The sequence below is a fragment of the Meriones unguiculatus genome, chromosome 11, assembly GCF_030254825.1.
Source record: "Meriones unguiculatus strain TT.TT164.6M chromosome 11, Bangor_MerUng_6.1, whole genome shotgun sequence".
NCBI classification, from domain to species: Eukaryota; Metazoa; Chordata; class Mammalia; order Rodentia; family Muridae; genus Meriones; species Meriones unguiculatus.
The window spans coordinates 54575098-54593207 of NC_083359.1; the positions used below are offsets into that span (position 1 = coordinate 54575098).

Sequence of the window (18110 nt, forward strand, 5' to 3'; positions counted from 1 at the left end):
GCAGATCTTTCTGAGTTGGAGACCAGCTACATACCAAATTCCAGGCCAGCCAAGGCTATATAGTGAAACCAAAACCAAACAAACAGTAACAACAAAAACCCACTATTTATAAAGAGCTTCCATAAATTTCATTACTTTTTCCAAGAATTTAACTCTCCAAAAGTTGAAGAGCCACTGCTGGACACTCAAGCTGATGCTAGAAATATACACAATTAGTATGCTTCATGACAAACACTTGCACTAGTCCTGCTTGACACGGTAAGCTCCATTTTTAATATTACTCTTCAAATTCTGAGTGTCTTTCAGAAATGGAAAGCAGAAATGAATACAATTACTCTATTAGGCCATCTGGGGAAAAGTTGATATTGACTTTAATCACCTCCACAAATCATGTCAAAGATAACAGAAAATGGGTTAGCAGTACATAAATGAAATTATGTATTTCCAATAATGACAGCACACAATGAAACGAAAACTGTTTAATACACAAAAACACAATAAAAAGGCATTGCAAGCATTACATAGTGCAAACATCCAGGTATAGGGATATTAACTTTGTGGCACTGTAAAGTTAGACAAAGACATGAGCTGCCATTCTTCTCAGTTTATTACCCCTCATTTCCTACTGCACTGGAGACTACTAGATTGGGAGTGTCATGAAACTGCCTATTTTTGCACACCAGCAAAGCATCTATGCCACCTATCTACTCAAGTATATGCAGAAAGAATTCCTATACAACAAGACCACAGAAAGAAAGTTCCATCAGGACACAATGTGCTATCCAAATTTATATGTGCTTCTCAAAGCATCTGGAGACAACTCTTCCTAATGAGGAGCCTGGTGTCAAGGGGATTTAGAACAAGCAATGCAGGCTCTGTTAAGCAGGCAGCAAGGAGAACTGCACTCGCTTTCAGAACACAAAGGCTCCTCAATTCAATTCAGAGCACAGTTGACCAAGAATACTAGCTTCCTCCACCTTCAAGGCAGTAAAAGAGTTGTTCCCTCATATTCTCCACAGCAAACTGAGGTAGAAATGGTAGGGTGTGTGTGTGCATGTGTGTGTGCATGTGTGTGTGCGTGTGTGCGTGTGTGTGTGTGTGTGTGTGTGTGTGTGTGTGTGTTGAGAAAAATGAGGCTTAAAACTTCCAGACTAGGACACAAGCTGTGTGTGTGTGTGTGTGTGTGTGTGTGTGTGTGTGTGTGTTGAGAAAAATGAGGCTTAAAACTTCCAGACTAGGACACAAGCTGCTGAGGCAGTCATTCCAAGATGTACCAATTCATAGCAAGCTACAGTCTTGTTCAGATTCTGACTAAAACTATACCATGTGCTGAAAAGGCCAAGAGCATTGCATCTTCTATTGTTGTTTTAAAGGGGCGGTTCTTACTGAACAAGAAGTAAAACCATGGAGAAAATAAATGGACATGAAGAGGGGGAAAGACTGACCTCAAACTCCTCAGTGCTCAAACAAACCAAACATCAAGTAATTGCCAACCCATCTCCCACACAAAGGAATCCAGATCACAGCTCTCACCTCACAGCTTTCCTCTAACTGAGCTCATGGTCCACTCTGTAACCAAAACATTGCTCAGGATGGGCTGAAGAGGAATCCTGTATAAGTAAACTGCAGTTCTAAACACCCAGAGTGACAGATGGGCTCTGGCACAAAAGCAATGTCCAAATCCAGCTAACTAGGAGAGCTTAAGAAGCACCAAGGAGGGAAGGAAAGGAAAGGAAAGGGAAATGTCTACACACATCTAAGTACTTGCTGTTTAAAAATACAAAGCGCCTTTGGGTAACTAATTAAATGCTCAGATTGACCCTCAAGTGTCACAACACAATGCTCACCTAAAACCACTAAAGGAACAGTCCTGGTACTACTTGCCCTTTTCCCTTATCCTCCAGCTTAAGAAACACTGAGTTCTCCTGTGCTGTGTTCCTAGAAGAACTGAAGGAGGCACCTATGCAAATGCAAATAAGCAGGGAAGCAGCACCATGTCTGTGAGATAATTTTCCATAACATTAGTCATTTAAAAGGCTACAGAGGATGGGTGTGGTGGCAAATGCCTTTAGTCCTTGCACTCAGAAGGCTGAGACAGGCAGATCTCTGTGAGATTGAGGACAGCCTGGTCTACAAAGTAAGTTCTAGGTCAACCAAGAGACTCTGTCTCTTTGAAAAACAAAAACAAACAAACAAAAAATGGGGCTATTAATGGAAGATGAGAAATAATTTATAGTAAGAGTTTCTTTAGTAATGCTACATTCACCAATAACGGCATTACTTGGGATTGCACATTTATTACATCAAAAGATCTCAAAATGCCTACGAGACATTCTCTCACAGGAGGGGAGGGCTGGCAGCTCCTCTAAAGGAGTACAAAGTTACTGCAGACAAAGAGAGCTGCCAACACAAAGAACATATCCAAACAAAGTGGAAAAAGTGCTCCCAAGCTAGCTCTAGGGAGTCATTTTAACTAACCATCTGTCTCATTTCCAGTTTAGCCTGAGAGGGCTCAACACTCCTTCTCATAAGCTTAACTGCAACTATCTATTCATAAATCTAAGGAAGCTGGTGACAAAACCTCAGCATTCCCTACAGAAGTGCAAAATTCCACCCATCTGTAAACACTGGACACTTTACTTTTGGCACAGAGGACAGCTTCCAGGTTTCTTTATCTTTTAAGTACAGGATCTAAATGGCTAGTTCTTTATCTTAAGACATATTTGAGCAAAGGTAGCATCAATCTAGATAGCATGCACATGCATGAATGGTTAAGAGGCATCAAAAAATAGAATTCTTTAGGCTGAATCAACAATTTGGGCTAAAGGGAAAATAACAGTCACAGTATCCAAAGCCATGTCTTTTCAGAAGTTCACAGAACATCATGAAAACAATAAAACAAACAAAAACACTGACAAATAACTAATCCAAAAGTTTTCTCCTTTCCAAAGAGAACTAGACAGGTAACACTAGGGAACTGGGAATATTCCTCGATTTCTCATGACTTTTCAAAGTCTGAACTGAACTGACACTGAACTGACATACAAATGTTACAAATGATCCTGGTTTTCAGAATAAATTCTTTTAAACCATGCAGAGTATCAAATACATCTAAATATACATAAATAATGAATACATATCCACATGTCACAGATGCTTGGCGATACAAATATTCTATTATACAATCTATTGGCAGGTAAGAGGCCAGCCTGGCTGCTCTGAACTGAGCCCTCAATCAGCACTCTATGATGGGCTAGGGAGGCAGTAACAGCTGTTTGAAGCCTTGCTCTGGATTTCTAGTCTGATAGTAGTAAACAGAAGCACACCAAAGACCATGAAGTCCTCTATGAGGAATGTGTAACCGTGAGGCCCTGGAGACTTTTCTAATAATGTCATCTCTGCCTTGCACTTTTTGTCCAAGACAGCATGATCACAAATACTAAATTAACTTACATGACAAGCAAAATGAGAATTTTAACCAGCACATGCCTATAATCCCAGCCCTCAAGAGGCAAAAGCAGATCACTGAAAAGTTGAAGCCAGCCTGAGCTACAGGGTGAGGCCCAGGCCAATCATGGCTAAACACTAAGACTCTGACCTAAAGGATAAAGAGAAGCATTAAAATGAAAATAACTTATGCATTCTATTTTGAACTTAGTGCTTGAAATAAAAATCTTAATGACCCAATTCTACCCAGAAGGAGGTCCAGGTCCTGGCTAGGAAATTACCGGAGTCCAGGCGTGGAGTATCATGGCCTGTTCTGAAGCCAGGACTGGGACTGATTACATCTGTGATCACCTCTACCCTAGTTTGTTATTCTCACTATCGAGATGTAGATATAGATGTCTGTTATCAATTTCTCAAAAAGGCTGCACATCAAGCCATACGGAGCTACAAGATTTTCAATATGGGAAGAAGATCCATAATACCAAGGACTTGGCCACTGAAGAAAGGCAAACCCTACTCAGGTTTGCTACAACTACTAAAATTATAAACTGGCAGCTTAGAAAAGAGCTCCTTAGCAAACTGGCGGTTTGTATGGGAATGGCCCACTAGGCGGCTCATGTTGGGAAGGATTAGGTGATGTACCTTTGTTGGGGGAAATGTATCACAGTGTGAAGACTTAAGGGTTTCAGAAGTCCATGTCATTCCTGGGTTTCTCTGCCTCCTATTTGCAGATCTAGACGTGAGTGCTCAACTGTTTCTGTCATTATGAACTGATCCTCTGAAACTATAAACCCAGTAAATGCTTTCCTTTATACTTTGCGTGGTCAGGGTATTCTGTCACAGCATCTGAGTGAAACACTGCTGTGACAGAGTTGACCATGTGGTCTTTCAGAAGAATGTGGCAGACTTCGGGACTCTGGACTAAGAAAGTGGTTGAAGGTTAAGAGCAGAGCTTAATGAGCCTAGTAGGAGCCTTGGAAAACAGTAGTGCTGAGTATGATGTGTGGAAACCTAATTCAAGTGGCTTCAGATGATAACACCTATTAGTAACTGGACTAAAAACTATTTTGTTTATGTTTAATGAATGTGGCTGCCTTCTACCCTTATCCTAAGCATTTGCCTAAGCCTGAGGTGAAGGGACTAATTTCTTTGACAGAGGAGATTTCCAGAAAGCCTAATGTGGACTATGAAGCATAGTTATTAGTAATTGTTTTTATGCAGGACTGCAATAAAAAAGGACTTGCAGGAATGTTGGCGGAAAGGCTTGTGCTCAGAAAGAGAAATTAAGGAGAGGCCTTATGTGAATTGAAAGAGAGGGATGCCTGGGATGCCTTCAGGATAAAACCCCACCCAGCTAAGCTTCCAACTTCTGACAGGAAAAGGCCCTGCTCCTAAAAAGCAACAACCAAATAGAGCTGCTGTAAGATTCAAGGTCAGGCTCCATCCCAAGGAGGCAAAACAACTTGGCCATGTCATCTGGCTTTAGATTCATGAAAAATACATGAGAAAAGGGGTTGTGGAATCTTCCTCCTCAGATAAGGAAAGTCACTAAAGTCACTGAATGGGTGGCAGGAGAGTTTCTGCTTGAAGGCCCTGAGAGGGCAAGAAGCCCTGAGAGGCAGCTGCATGAAGCTATGAAGGTGATACTCGAGCTGCACTTGAGACTGTCAGAGTCATGTGATATCTGGCAAAAAGAGCTGCATACAAATGGAATCAGAAAGTATGTTGTAGTCAGCAAAGGGTGGCTCTAAGCGTTTTGATTCCAGAGCTACAGGATTTGGAATTTGCCTGGCTGGGTTTCAGTCTTGCTTTGGTGTAGTATTTCCTCACCAGTACTTGAATATAACCTTTTTGGAACAGTAATGTATTCTGTGCCATTGTATGTCCAGATCATTTAATTTGCTTTTTTGATTTTTCAGGTGGTTACAATTATGAGATTACCTTTGGTTTTAGAAAGACTCTGAGGATTTGAAGTTGGGCTAAATGAATTTTGCATTATAATATGGCCAAGAGCCTATGGTAACTAGGGAGTGGAATTTGGTGGTTTACATGACAATTTAAACCATGGGGTCATGTTTGAATATTTGGCCCCAGCTGGTGGAACTGTTTGGGAAGGATTAGAACTAAGCGGCCTTGTTAGAGGAAGTATGACACTGGGGGCAGGCTCTGGGTTTTCCAGGGTTCTTTCTGTGCCACCCACTTGTGGATCAAGATGGGAGCTTTCAGCTGTTCCTGCTATCATGGATTCTAACATTCTCAAAAGGCAAACCTAATTACATGTGTTCTTTTATACTTTGCCTTGGTCATGGTGTTTTCTCACAGCAACTGAAGAGTAACTCTGAGAACTAACCAGTGGGAATTTGGTGGAGTTGATCTACTGGTAGAGCAATGGGACTGGACAGGGAATATGTGATCAATTCAAAAACAAATGCTAACATACCTCCCCTTAGTAATAATTATAGAAGCCCACGGTCCTGGTCCAGCAGAGACATTATGGGACTGGACACTGTATCTCCCCCCCTTCTAACAGTATGAGCCAAAGGAAAGGCCAAAGACAGCTAGCTGACTCCCAAATTCAATAGTTCTTGCCACTTGATCTTTAAAATGATGTGTTCACATCTCTGGGGAAACATTAAGATCTCCCCCTTGGAACACCAGACACAAATAGATAGAAGGGGCTCAGTTGAAGATCTTCAGTTCATACAACGGTATTATACTAAATAGATGTGCTCTAAAATGACTAAGTAGAATTAAAGAGATCAATTTTGTTTCCCTCCCTTTTCTCAGCTGCTACACTTCTCTCCACTTATTCAATCCTTATGGTAAGCCACTGCCACAGAATGTGAACCACTCCAGAAGTACACAGGATAAAAACACCTAGCCAGCTTCCAAGAGACAAATGCAAATTGTTGGCTACAAAGTCAATACCTTCTCTTTTTAGAGCTGGTAACTAAGACTGTACAGAGATGTACACTTGTGTTATCTGATTTAAAGCTAAGAGATTTCAGCTGGACATGGTAGGAAAGCCTGTAAGCACAGCACCTACACAGCAGAGACAGGGATCAGACTTCAAGGTCACCCTTGGCTACACAGTGAATGACCAATTAGATTTGTGGTTTTTTTTCAGTACTAGCCCTAGTATTTTTCTAATAAACTACTTTATATTTTGAAGCCTCCAGAACATAACAGCAGGGTAGAGAATAAAATCAACTAAGCAATTATTCTTGCAATAATTTGGTAAGTGAATGAAAGAATGAACTGTTATGTTTGTACTGGGATTATTCCCTCAGAGTTACGGTTTAGAAGGAAAACAGATTTATGTATCTTTCTAATTAATGAATATATCAAAACTGATCTTCCAAAATTCCATATATGCTTACATAAACAAACATAAAGGCGGTGGTGGCACACACCTTTAATCCCAGCACTTGGGAAGCAGAGGCAGGCGGATCTCTGTGAGTTCAAGGGCAGCCTGGTCTACAAAGCAAGTCCAGAACAACCAAGGCTACACAGAGAAGCCTTGTCTTGAAAAAACAAAAAACAAAAAAAAAAAAAAAAGAAAAGAAAAAAGAAAAAAAAAAAACAAAACAAAAAAGAAACCACATACAATTGGTCACATTTATAGAAGATGTTGAACACTGATTTTTAAAACCAAGATCTTATTATATAGCCCTGACTAGTATCAAAGTTGGTGATATTCTGCCCCTGTCTCTAAGAATACTGATTTTTTTTTAAATAAATGACCCAGTCTTCCTAATATTTCTCTGTAACTGACTCAACTATGCTATAAAAACTTTAATAACCAATTGAATCTCTTTCTTACAAGCAGGACATGAAGCCCCAGACTTCTTCAGCCTCCGGGCACAGTGGAAACATGTTGTCATATGGCCGGTCTTCCCATGAATAATGTTCCCATCCCGAGGCCTTTTTTCACATACACTACATGGCTTCAAGATATCCCGGCAATCTTCCATACTTCCTGTTTCCGTTTTCTGCTCAGAAAAAATCTCTCTTTGTTCTCTCATGCTTGAGATGGTCTCTTGGCTTTCAGAACTATGAGCCAAATCCAAAAATTCCACTGAGTTGCAAGAGTCAAACTTGGAATTTTCTTCCTTTAAATATACATCTTTAGGCCTAACAACAGGAGCCGAAATGGTTCTCCGACAATCAGGGACATCAATTCCTTCATTCTCCTTCTTTTCAGGTATGGCAGTAATATTAGATGTGGAGAGAGAATGAGTTAATTTAGAACAATCTGAATACCAATCCTTCCTCAAGGCCCAGCAGCGAAAACAGTACCTCTTGCTTGGAGAATTAAACTTCTTGCATTCCGTACACTGCCACTCATCCTGCAAGAGTGAAGCCAAATAAAACTGTAGTTAAAAAAAAAAAAAGATCCTGAGACAAATGTGTGTTCACTATCCCCTACAATAACAATGAAATATAATTTTAGAAGGAAAACAGACCAAAATTTTTCATTTTACTGTTTGTCAAGACATCTCAAACCGGTGGTCCAACCTGAGACCTGAACAAATTCTATAGTCACAAGAAAGAAATTTATGCAATTTTACACTGATAGTACCAAAACTGTTCTTTTCAAATCAATATTTAATGTAGTTTTGTTGTTGTTGTTTTTGTTTTGCAAGACAGGGTTTCTTTGTGTAACAGAGCCCTGGCTATCCTGGACTTGCTCTGTATACCAGGCAGTTCTTGAACTCACAAAGATCCACCTGCCTCTGCCTCTGCCTCCCAAGTGCTGGAATTAAAGGCAGTGTCATTGTGCACAGCTGATATGGTTACTTTTGAGAAAGTTAATTACTTTGGCTTTCTATCCAGTTTGGATGAAATTTTTTTTTCTTGCCTCCTTTCAGGTCATTTTTCCATTCACAATTTATGCCTCATCTGGCCAAAGGCTAACAAATGAAACTTACCAAAGGGCTGGAAAGATGGCTTAATGGTTAAGAACACTAGCGGATTTCCAGGACTCAGGCTTGGCTATTAGTACCCATACAGCAGCTCACAATTCTGTAACTTCAGTTCCAGGGGATCCAACACCCTCTTTTGGCTCCAAGATCACCAGACATACAAATGGTACACAGACATACGTGCACTCCAATTCACATTATATATATATATATATATATATATATATATATATATATATATATATATTGTTGTTGTTGTTGTTTTGTTTTGTGTTTTTCAAGATAAGGTTTCTCTGCATAGCCTTGCATAGCCTTGGCTGTCCTGGAACTTTTTCTCTGTAGACCAGGCAAATGCAAGTTACAATGGTTGGAGGACATGAACATTTAAGTTGTAAGAAGGTGTTTTAAGGTTGGTAAATGAAGGATATCGGGTCTAAGAAAGTGTTTTATGAAGTTGGAGGAAGTTGTAAACAAGTATTTTAAGGTTGGTAATTGTAAGTTGTGAGAGTTAAGAGGAAATAAGGGCTTGGATGGTAATAAAGTGATTTAGATACAAAACTCTGAACTCACCAAGACAGGATGGATAGAAGAGTTCTTTCTCCTAGTTGCCTAATACAGATGGACTGACCATTGTGAATGTAATTCTTACAGGATAGTTGTCATAATTGTTTCATAATTGTTCTTACTACATATAGTTTATTATTGTAGGAGAAAAAGCCTTTTATTGGACAAAATGAGATGTTGGGGGACAGCCTGGTACATTTTGTGTTCAGATGCTGATTTCTGTGCCCAGAGATCAGATTGCAGCCCTGACATGAGCACTGTCATTGTTATTGAGGAATCTCTTGTCACAATGTTGTGTAAAAATTAACCCCCAAGCTTGGCATGGTAGTAAACACCTTTAATCCCAGCACTCAGGGAGATCTATGAAGTCTACAAAGTGAGTCCGGGACAGCCAAGGTTTCACTGAGAAACCCTATCTCACAAAAAAAAAAAAAAAAAAAAAAAAATTACTCCCAATTATCTCTGATTGGTGAATAAAGAAGGTGAAGCCTATGACTGGGCAGAGTCAACAGTAGGTGAGACTTCTGTTCCCAAGCTGGAGATCCCAAGTTGAGGGGTGAGGGAAAGAAAGAGATCAACACCGGGCAATGAGGATGTAGCCATGAGGCCTGACCATGAGATGGATTAGCAATGAGGGAGCCACCAGGGTGAGACCAAAGGACAGATAACAGAGCATGTGGCTGTGCAGTAGGCCAGGATAGCACAGACTAGTTAGAATAGATGAGAATCGGCCCAGCTTAATGCTTTAAATCTGGAACAGGCCTCCATCTAATTATTTGGGAGCTAGAGGAGCTAGCATAGGAAAAAAACCTTTAATTTGACAAAGATCCACCTGCCTCTGCCTCCCAAGTGCTGGGATTAAATGTGTACACCACCACTGCCCAGCAATAATAAATCTTAAAAAAAAAAAGAGCAGGTCTTATCTGTATACGACTTTAATCCCAGCACTTAAAAGGCAGAGAAAGGAAAATCTCTTTAGAGTTCCAGGCCAGTCCAGTCTACAGAGTGAGTTCCAGGATAGCCAGGGTTACACAGAGAAACCCTGTCTGAAAAAAAATAATACCACCAACAACAAACAAACATCAAAGGAGCTGTAGAGATGGCTCAGTGGTTTAAGACCACTTGCTGCTATTGCAAAAGCCCTAAGTTCAGTTCCCGACACCCACAAAGAGCAGTTGAAAACTTCAACTTAAAGTGATCAGGATCTAAAGCCCTTTTTTAATGTGGAACAATATGTGAGCATAAATACAAACATAAAATATAAAAAGTAAAAATAAAACCTGGGGCTGGAGAGATGATTCAGCAGTTAAGAACACTTGTTCCTCTTGCAGAGGCCTGGGTTCAAGTCTCAGTACCCAAATGGTGGTTCATAACCACCATCCATTAACTCCAGTTCCAGGAGATCCAATGTCCTCTTCTGACCTCCATGGATACCAAACACACGTGTGGCACACATACAGACAGACAAAACACTCACGTATAAAATAAAATTAAAAAATCTAATAAAAAAAATAAATCTTAAAAAAATTAAAAAGTAAAATTGGAAAACCAAAACAAAAATGAGACTTGAAAATGATTTCCCTTAACCTCTCACTGCTCCCGGGAACACTGGTAGCTAATGGCATACTTAAATTACACCTAAGAAAATGAATGTTCTTGTTCTTGGGTGCCAAGTAATTTTCCTTCTATTTCTCTTTAACAAAAGACACTACAGCTTAATGAATTTTAAATGCCTTGCTTAATTCAAAGACAGCTATTTAGATTGCATAGTTTTGACAGACTCAATGACTTGATACTCAAGACTGGATTTCTTTCAGGATGTGGCAGTCTGAATGGATTTCCCCTATAAGCATTTGAATGCTTGGTTTCCAGTTGGTGGACAGTTGGGAAGAGTTGTGGCCTGTGGTGGTTTGAATGACAATGGCCTCCACCCGGGTTGAATTCTTGGTCACCAGGGAGAGTGGCACAATTTGAAAGAATTAAGATGTGTGATCTTGTTGAAAAAAGTGTATCACTGGAGGTGAGTTTTGAGGTTTTCAAAAGCACGAGGCAGGTCCAGTCTCTTCCTGCCACCTAAGAATCCAAATGAAGAACTCTGAATTAATTAGTACTTTTCCAGCACATCTGCCTCCAACACTGCCATGCTGCCTGCCCTGATGAGAATGAACTAAACCTCTGAAACGATAAGTCAGCCCCAATTAAATGCTTTCTTTCATAAAAGTTGCCTTGGTCATTGTGTCTCTTCACAGCAACAGACCAGTGGCTAAGCACAGCATAACAGTGGCTAAGACATGGCCTTATTGGAAGACCTATGACTAGGAGGTAGTTTTCAAATGCCTCCATGCCTCCCCAGTGAGCTTTCTGCCTCTTGCTTGCAGTTTATTATGTGAGAAATCAACTACCAGTATGCCTTCATTCTGTTGTCATGGGCTCTAACTCTGTAGAACTGTTAAGTTCCTTGTGAGTTGCCCTGGTCATGACATTTTATCACAGCAATAGAAAAGTAACTGATACACAGGACAAAGGCCAAGCCCTAAAGGTACAGAGGTCATAACTGTCTAGAATGAGAGGCCAAGAGGCATAGACCATTTGTTAAACTGTGGCACTCACCAGTTTAGGACCCTTCAATCTCGTCTAAAATGCTACATAAATACTCAAAAGACCATCATAATAATTTGGAATACATAAATGATAGTATGCTACAGTTTAATTGCCATCACTTTTTTAATAGTACAAAACGGGGTTTATTTAGTTCAATGGCATCTTTGAGTTGATGAAATACCTTAAATAGCTTTTCTGTGCCCAAGTGCCATAGAAGCCTGATTAAGATGAGAACATTTCTTCTCAGCTATTTGTATTATGGTCAAGAACACTTACTAGATCAATTATGTTCCACTTTATCACTTATCTTTGCAAAAAGAGGTGATGTGCAAAGCAGTACCATAAGAGTCGATAGCAGTAGTGACACCAGAAACAACCTAAAGTTCTACCGCCAAGCAGCAAAATGTGAAATACCCTTTTGACTGGGCTCCTATAATCTGTTTCCACAGTGAGTAATTACAGGAGTAATTACACAACAACTCAAGGTATACATCTAGGTTTGGATTTAACTTGTCACATGGTAACAAACTTAAGATTTATTACCTAAAAGCTGAATTATCAACTCTTCTTTAGTAACCCTACATTAATATTAACTGTACGAAAATTAAGCTGTTTTTCCTTTTTGGGGGGTTGGGGGGTAGGGGGTTCGAGGCAGTTTCTCTGTGGAGCTCTGGCTGTCCTGGAACTTGCTCTGTAGACAAGTTGGCCTCGTACTCAAATGATCCACCTGTCTCTGCTTCCTGAGTGTGCAACCACTGGCCAGCTCATCTGCATCTTTTTAACAGGTGCTGGTAAAATTGTTTTTGAAACTCATAGAAATTTTCATTCACTTGTAGACCTGTCCTTGGGATGAGAAAGGTGTTCAAGTGAGGTAAAGTAATGGAGCACTACTCTGAACAACTGCATCTGCCTGCTGGATAACCAAAAAAGTTTTTGTTGTTGTTACATTGGGTGTTTGCATATGTGTGCGTTCATGTACCATGTGGGTCCCAAGAATCAAACTCAACTGGTTATGTTTAGGTTTGGCAGCAAGAACCTTTGCCTATTGAGCCATCTTGTCAGAGTGTGGGGAGCATGTAGGTGTGTGGGGGTGAGTGTGCTGGTGTAACTACAGCCACAAACATGCTTGCGGAGGTCAGAGGGTAATCTCAGGTATTCTTCACCTTCCACCTTGTTTAAGACAAGATCCTTGTCATTTGCTACTGCATAAGCCAGGCTAGCTGGCCTGTGCGCCAGCAGGAATTCTCATCTCCACCTTGCTGCCACAGGAGCACTGGGATTACAGGCACTGGGATTACTACTAAACCTGCTTTTCATGGGGATTTAAAATAAGGTGTGCATGCTTTCACAACAAGTGCTTTACCAACCAAACTATCTCCCTATGCCCTGTCCAGACTTTCCATAGCAGAACAGAGGGATCTGATCATCTTTTCCAAAGCTGGGAAAATATTAGACCACATTATTCTTTTATCTTCTCAAATTCCAATTACAAACTGAAGAAAATGAAATGTAAAGAACACAACACATCTTAGCAACTAGGAAAAGTAGACAGAAAAAGGAAAAAATAAGTCTTCAAAGCACAGGAACTGGGATTCGGCTAAAATTTGGCCACAGCAAAACAGCTTTACCTCAGGAGTAACTTCCACATCAGTATCATCACTTAAGGACTCAAGATCATCATCTTTCCTCATTTCAATTACCTGTGAAGGTAAAGAGACGTCATTCAGAAATGCCAACCTGTTTTATGTGAAGACTATCTGAAAGCAAAAGTGATGAAGAGCTTCAATATAAAACTTACTCTGCCCCACATTACTACTACTTAAAAAGGAGATAATACGTGCCATGTTTGTGATTCCAGTACTTGGGGGGCAGGGGCAGAGGCAGGCAGACTGCTGAGTTCAAGGCCAGCCTGCTCTACAAAGACAGTCCAAGACAGCCAAGGCTACACAGAGAAACTCTGTCTCAAAAAAAAAAAAAAAAAAGAGAGAGAGAGAGAGAGACTAAAACCTTGATCCTGTAGACATAAATGGCTGACATTTTGTACCACAAATGACAGAAAAGTAGCCACAAGGTTACCAAATATCTTCAATATTCAGAAAGAAATGTCAAAATTCACAGCTTCAAATAAAAGAAATGCAAGGAATATAAAAGCAGTGATTACTATGCAGAGATTTTTATCTTGTGACTCTAGGTAGCCATAAAGAATAAAATACAGGGCTTTATTTTTTAATTTTTTATCACAGAATTTTACCAGACTTCCAAAGAAGAGTTAATATACCAATACTCCTCAAACTATTCAACAAAATAGAAACAGAAGGAACACTTCTCAGTTCGTTTTGCCAGGCCACAGTTACCTTGATATCTAAACCACATAAAGACCCAACATTTACAAAGCTGGGCCTTTAATCCCAACACTCTGGGCAAAAAAAGCACTTTAAAACTTCACTTTTCACATTCAAAAATAAAGCTATGTGACAATCTGGCTACCTTACAAAGGCTTTCCTACAGACCAGGAATGAAGGCCAAGGGATGTGAATAGAGCCAAATGTGCTAGTGTAAACCTTTAACCCCAGCAGGTGGGATGCAGAAGCAGACAGATCTCTGTGAGCTCCAGAGCAGCCTGGTCTAATAGTGAGATCCTGCCTCTAAAGGAAAGTAGAGAAGGGAGGGGAAAGAGAAAAGTGGGAAAGGGGGGAAAAGAGAGGAGCTAGGAATAGGAAGAGAGGGGAGGGGAGAAAAAAATGTTGATGGTATCTCAACTTTAAGATCTAGAACTTAAAAACAAGGTGTGGTGGTGCAGACCTGTAATAAGGTCAGCACCTACTTACTTAGTCTGCATATTGGGTTCCAGGTCAGACAGATAGAGAGATGCCCTTTCAAGAATAAATTAGCTGGGTATGGTAGCAAAAGCCTGTAATCTGTGTACTTAAGAGGCAAAAGCAAGGGGACTCTGTAAGTTCTGGGCTAGCCAGGAGTACTTGGCAAGACTATATATTTTCTCTCAAAAGTTCAAGTATTTTAAGACCCATTCTTTTAACTAAAAATTTCAAAACTGTCATCTTCACTTTAGTCAGCAACATTCTAATGTTTATAACTGACTTAGAGAATCTAACATATATTTATAGCAAACAACCCAAATTCCTATGAAAAACTGTATGAGAGGGCCCAATTTAACCCAGTATTTGTTGTTGCCTTTATTTACTCCGACATTTATTCAGTGGCTTTTTTCCCTTTTGTCTTTTTTAAAATATCTTTTTTTTTCAGTTATTCATGTATAAAACAATGGGTCTTGCATGATATTTACACATATAATTAATTTGTCTATCTGAAATTTGTCTATGTGCTAAGCTTTGCTGTCTAATCCTAACAGCCACGCTGCTGCTTTAACTGTGTACTCTCACACTATGGTACCAAGAGTTCCAATTTCTTTCTTAAGTTGTTTTTTTTTTTTCAAGGCAGGGTTTCTATGTATAGCCCTGGCTGTCCTCAATCTCCGAGATCCACCCACCTGCCTCTGCCTACCAGTGCTGGGATTAATGGTGTGCACTACTGCACCCAGTTCTAACTCCTTTTATTTTATGATTTTATTTTTAATTAATATGTGGGTTTGTGCATGTGAACAGTGTCCAAGGAGGCCAGAGAGGATATTAGATCCCCAGGAGCTGGAGTGAGAAACAGTGAGCCACGAGACATGAGTGCTAGACACTGAACTCAAATCCTCTAGAAAAGCATCAAGAAGAGCTCTGAAGCACTAAGCCATCATCCCTCTCTCTAGTCCCCATCCCCATCTCCCTTCTTCATATAGGAGAAAATCACACTAACTTTAAAATAGGTTTTAAAAATTAACTTTTTCCAATTTAGTTATAAAGTGGTTACAAAGCTACCAAGGTTCAGGATTTTTCTCCTGTAACAGAAACTGTTGCAGCCATTTACAGCTTTGCCTCAAAAGCAAAGGTTTCTAGAAGAAACACTCCACAATGAGACCACAGAAGGGAAGGGACAGCATGTCCCTACAGTAGCAAGAACTTCTCCATGAATCTTGGCTCATTTTTAAGGCAGCCTTGTCTAATTTAATCTAAATCTTAAAACTGGGCATAGAGAAATACTAAACACCTGAACAAACAATTCTATGAACACAGATACAATCAGAGCGAAAATTTTCCAACATACCTTTTCGTCACTTGCTTTCCCTACTTCACTTGCTTGCTCAGAATTAGCAGCTTCAACTTTTATTCCAACACCTAATTGCTCTGACACTGACTCATTTAAAAAACACATATCGTCCGTAGTGTCTGAAACAATGGCAGTACCTATGTCCTAACAGAGAAAAACAACAGTGAGCTTTGTAAGCAGTGACTTATCAAAGATGCTGAACCACCTTCATGTCTTCACATGCCACCAGAGAACACCATGCCTCTCCTGAACAGACATGTCTTCATTCAGCAGGGCTCTATTTGATCCCTTCTACGGTTACCAAATGGGTAGATACAACGGTACCTGACGAGGAAATTTTTTTAACAGTAAATAAGGTACAAACTATAAGAAATGGTACAAAAAGAGCTTAGAAGAACTTAACATTTGCTCTACTAAACACAACGCATTCAACAGTCATCTCTGTGAGACTCTAGAAAAGTTCTATGCTTTCTGACATAGTCCTTCCTAATTTAATGACCAATTAAATGCTTTCCAGGGAAATAATGATAGCAATCCCATTCTTTAAACATGACACTTTGTGCTTTGTTTTAAAAAAGTAGTTTCATTATGCAGTCCTGGTGAGCCAGGAATTCACTATGTAGCCCAGACTGGCCTCAAACTCAACATCGTCCTGCCCCTGACCTCTAAGTGCTGAGACTAATACACACACACCACTACATACAACTACTTTTTGAAGCTTTCAACCACATCCCACATATATAAACTTAACTTTCTGCATTCACCTATAAACATTTTTAAGGGTTTATTTTTATTCTATCTGTATAGGTGTTTTGCTGTATGCAGCGCCCATAAAGGCCAGCAAAGGGCATCCTCTGGAACTGGAGCTATAACCAGCTGTGAGTCATGGATGCTGAGAAGCGGAGCTAGGTCCTCTGCAAAAAGGATATGCATTCTTAACCTCTGAATGATCTCGCCAGCCCATTATCCATAGGATATTTTATAGAACTTTGTGCTCTACTATTGTTGTTATGACCAATACTCACTGAATGCCTATTACATACCAGATATTGTTCTAAGTACTCATAAGTAAACAATGAAAAAGCCATGATCTTATATTACCTTGAGAGAAAACAAATAATACAAATATAAAACCTAAAGTAGCAAGTGCATTTGAGAATATCAATTAGGATAAGGAAGAGAAAACAAACAGCAAGTGATGAAAAAGAATGCTTATACACTGCTGGTGGAAAAATAATATAATCACACACACACATCAACAAAACTAAAGTAGTCAGTCAGTGCGAAGGTTTCACATAAAACTTTCCCACTCCAGTACATACTCAAAGGACTTAAAGCCATACCATATACACACTTGCATATCCATGTTTATTGCTATACATCTCTCAAGAGCTAAGAAATCAACCTACCCTAAATGTTCATCAACTAGATGAACAAATAAATTATGATATATAGAGATAACAGAATCTTATTCAGCCATAAGAAACAATAACATTTGGTTATTATGTTAAGTAAAATAAGCCAGGCTCAGAAAGGTATAAACTGAATGTAGTCTGTCATGTGCATGTTTTAGACTTTAATTGTGTGGTGGTGGGAGGATCATGAAACTATCAAGGACAAAATAGAGGTTGGAAGAGTCAGTCTTCGAATACATGTGACATGAAGGCAAAGTGGGAATTGACTGAGGGGGGAAGAAAGGGATCACCAGGTAGAAGACACAGGCAGAGAGCATTTAGAATGATATATAAACAATTCTAAATCAACGGAGCAAAGCTCATATAAACTCAAGAGACTGAAGCAGTAAAGCAAGCACAGGCCTGCAAAGGCCTATACCAGGTCCTCTGCAAGTATATTATGGCTTCCTTTCAGCTCAGTATTTTTATGGAATTCCCAAGTGTGTGAATAAGTAGAGCTGTAATTCTTGTACCTTCACTTGTTTACTTGGGCTCTTTTCTTTCTATTGGTTTGCCTTGTCCAACTTTGATAGGACAGTTTTATCTTATTATATTTTATTTTGTTTAAAACATATAAATAAACCAGGCAGTGGTGGTGCACGTCTTTAATCCTAGCACTCAGGAGGCAGAGGCAGGTATCTGAGTTCAAGGCCAACCTGGTCTACAGAGTGAGTTCCAGGGCTACACAAAGAAACTCTGTCTCAAAAAACAAAAATGAAACAAACAATATATATAAATGAAATTGTTAATTATTTATGCCATCGTCTTAAAAGTTGACTCGTGTTCTGAATGTCCAGCATGCTTATTTACTCATTTTTTTGTTATTAGTAGAAGCATTTTTACTCAAAAAAAAAAGAGTATGTGGAAATGACATAACTTACTTTATATAGTAACTTTTTAAAAATGATTTATTTACATTGGTGTTCTGCTTGCATGTATGTTTGTG

General features: G+C 39.6%; 1 protein-coding gene across 7 annotated transcripts in view; it reads right to left on the reverse strand.

Annotated features, from left to right (window-relative positions):
- Positions 1–464: 464 nt before the first annotated feature.
- Positions 465–18110, reverse strand: part of Mdm4 (MDM4 regulator of p53) — a 45410-nt gene continuing 27764 nt past the window's right edge. For 4 of the 7 annotated variants that reach the window (XM_021636384.2, XM_021636385.2, XM_060364301.1 and 1 more), the window contains 3 exons: positions 15708–15854; positions 13166–13237; positions 465–7796 (listed from right to left, as the gene is read on the reverse strand). In XM_021636384.2, the coding sequence (XP_021492059.1) occupies positions 7227–7796; positions 13166–13237; positions 15708–15854 (789 nt within the window). In that variant the 3' untranslated portion in view covers positions 465–7226. The remainder of the gene's footprint in view (positions 7797–13165; positions 13238–15707; positions 15855–18110) is intronic. The other 3 variants (XM_021636387.2, XM_021636386.2, XM_021636388.2) reach the window with 2 other exon arrangements.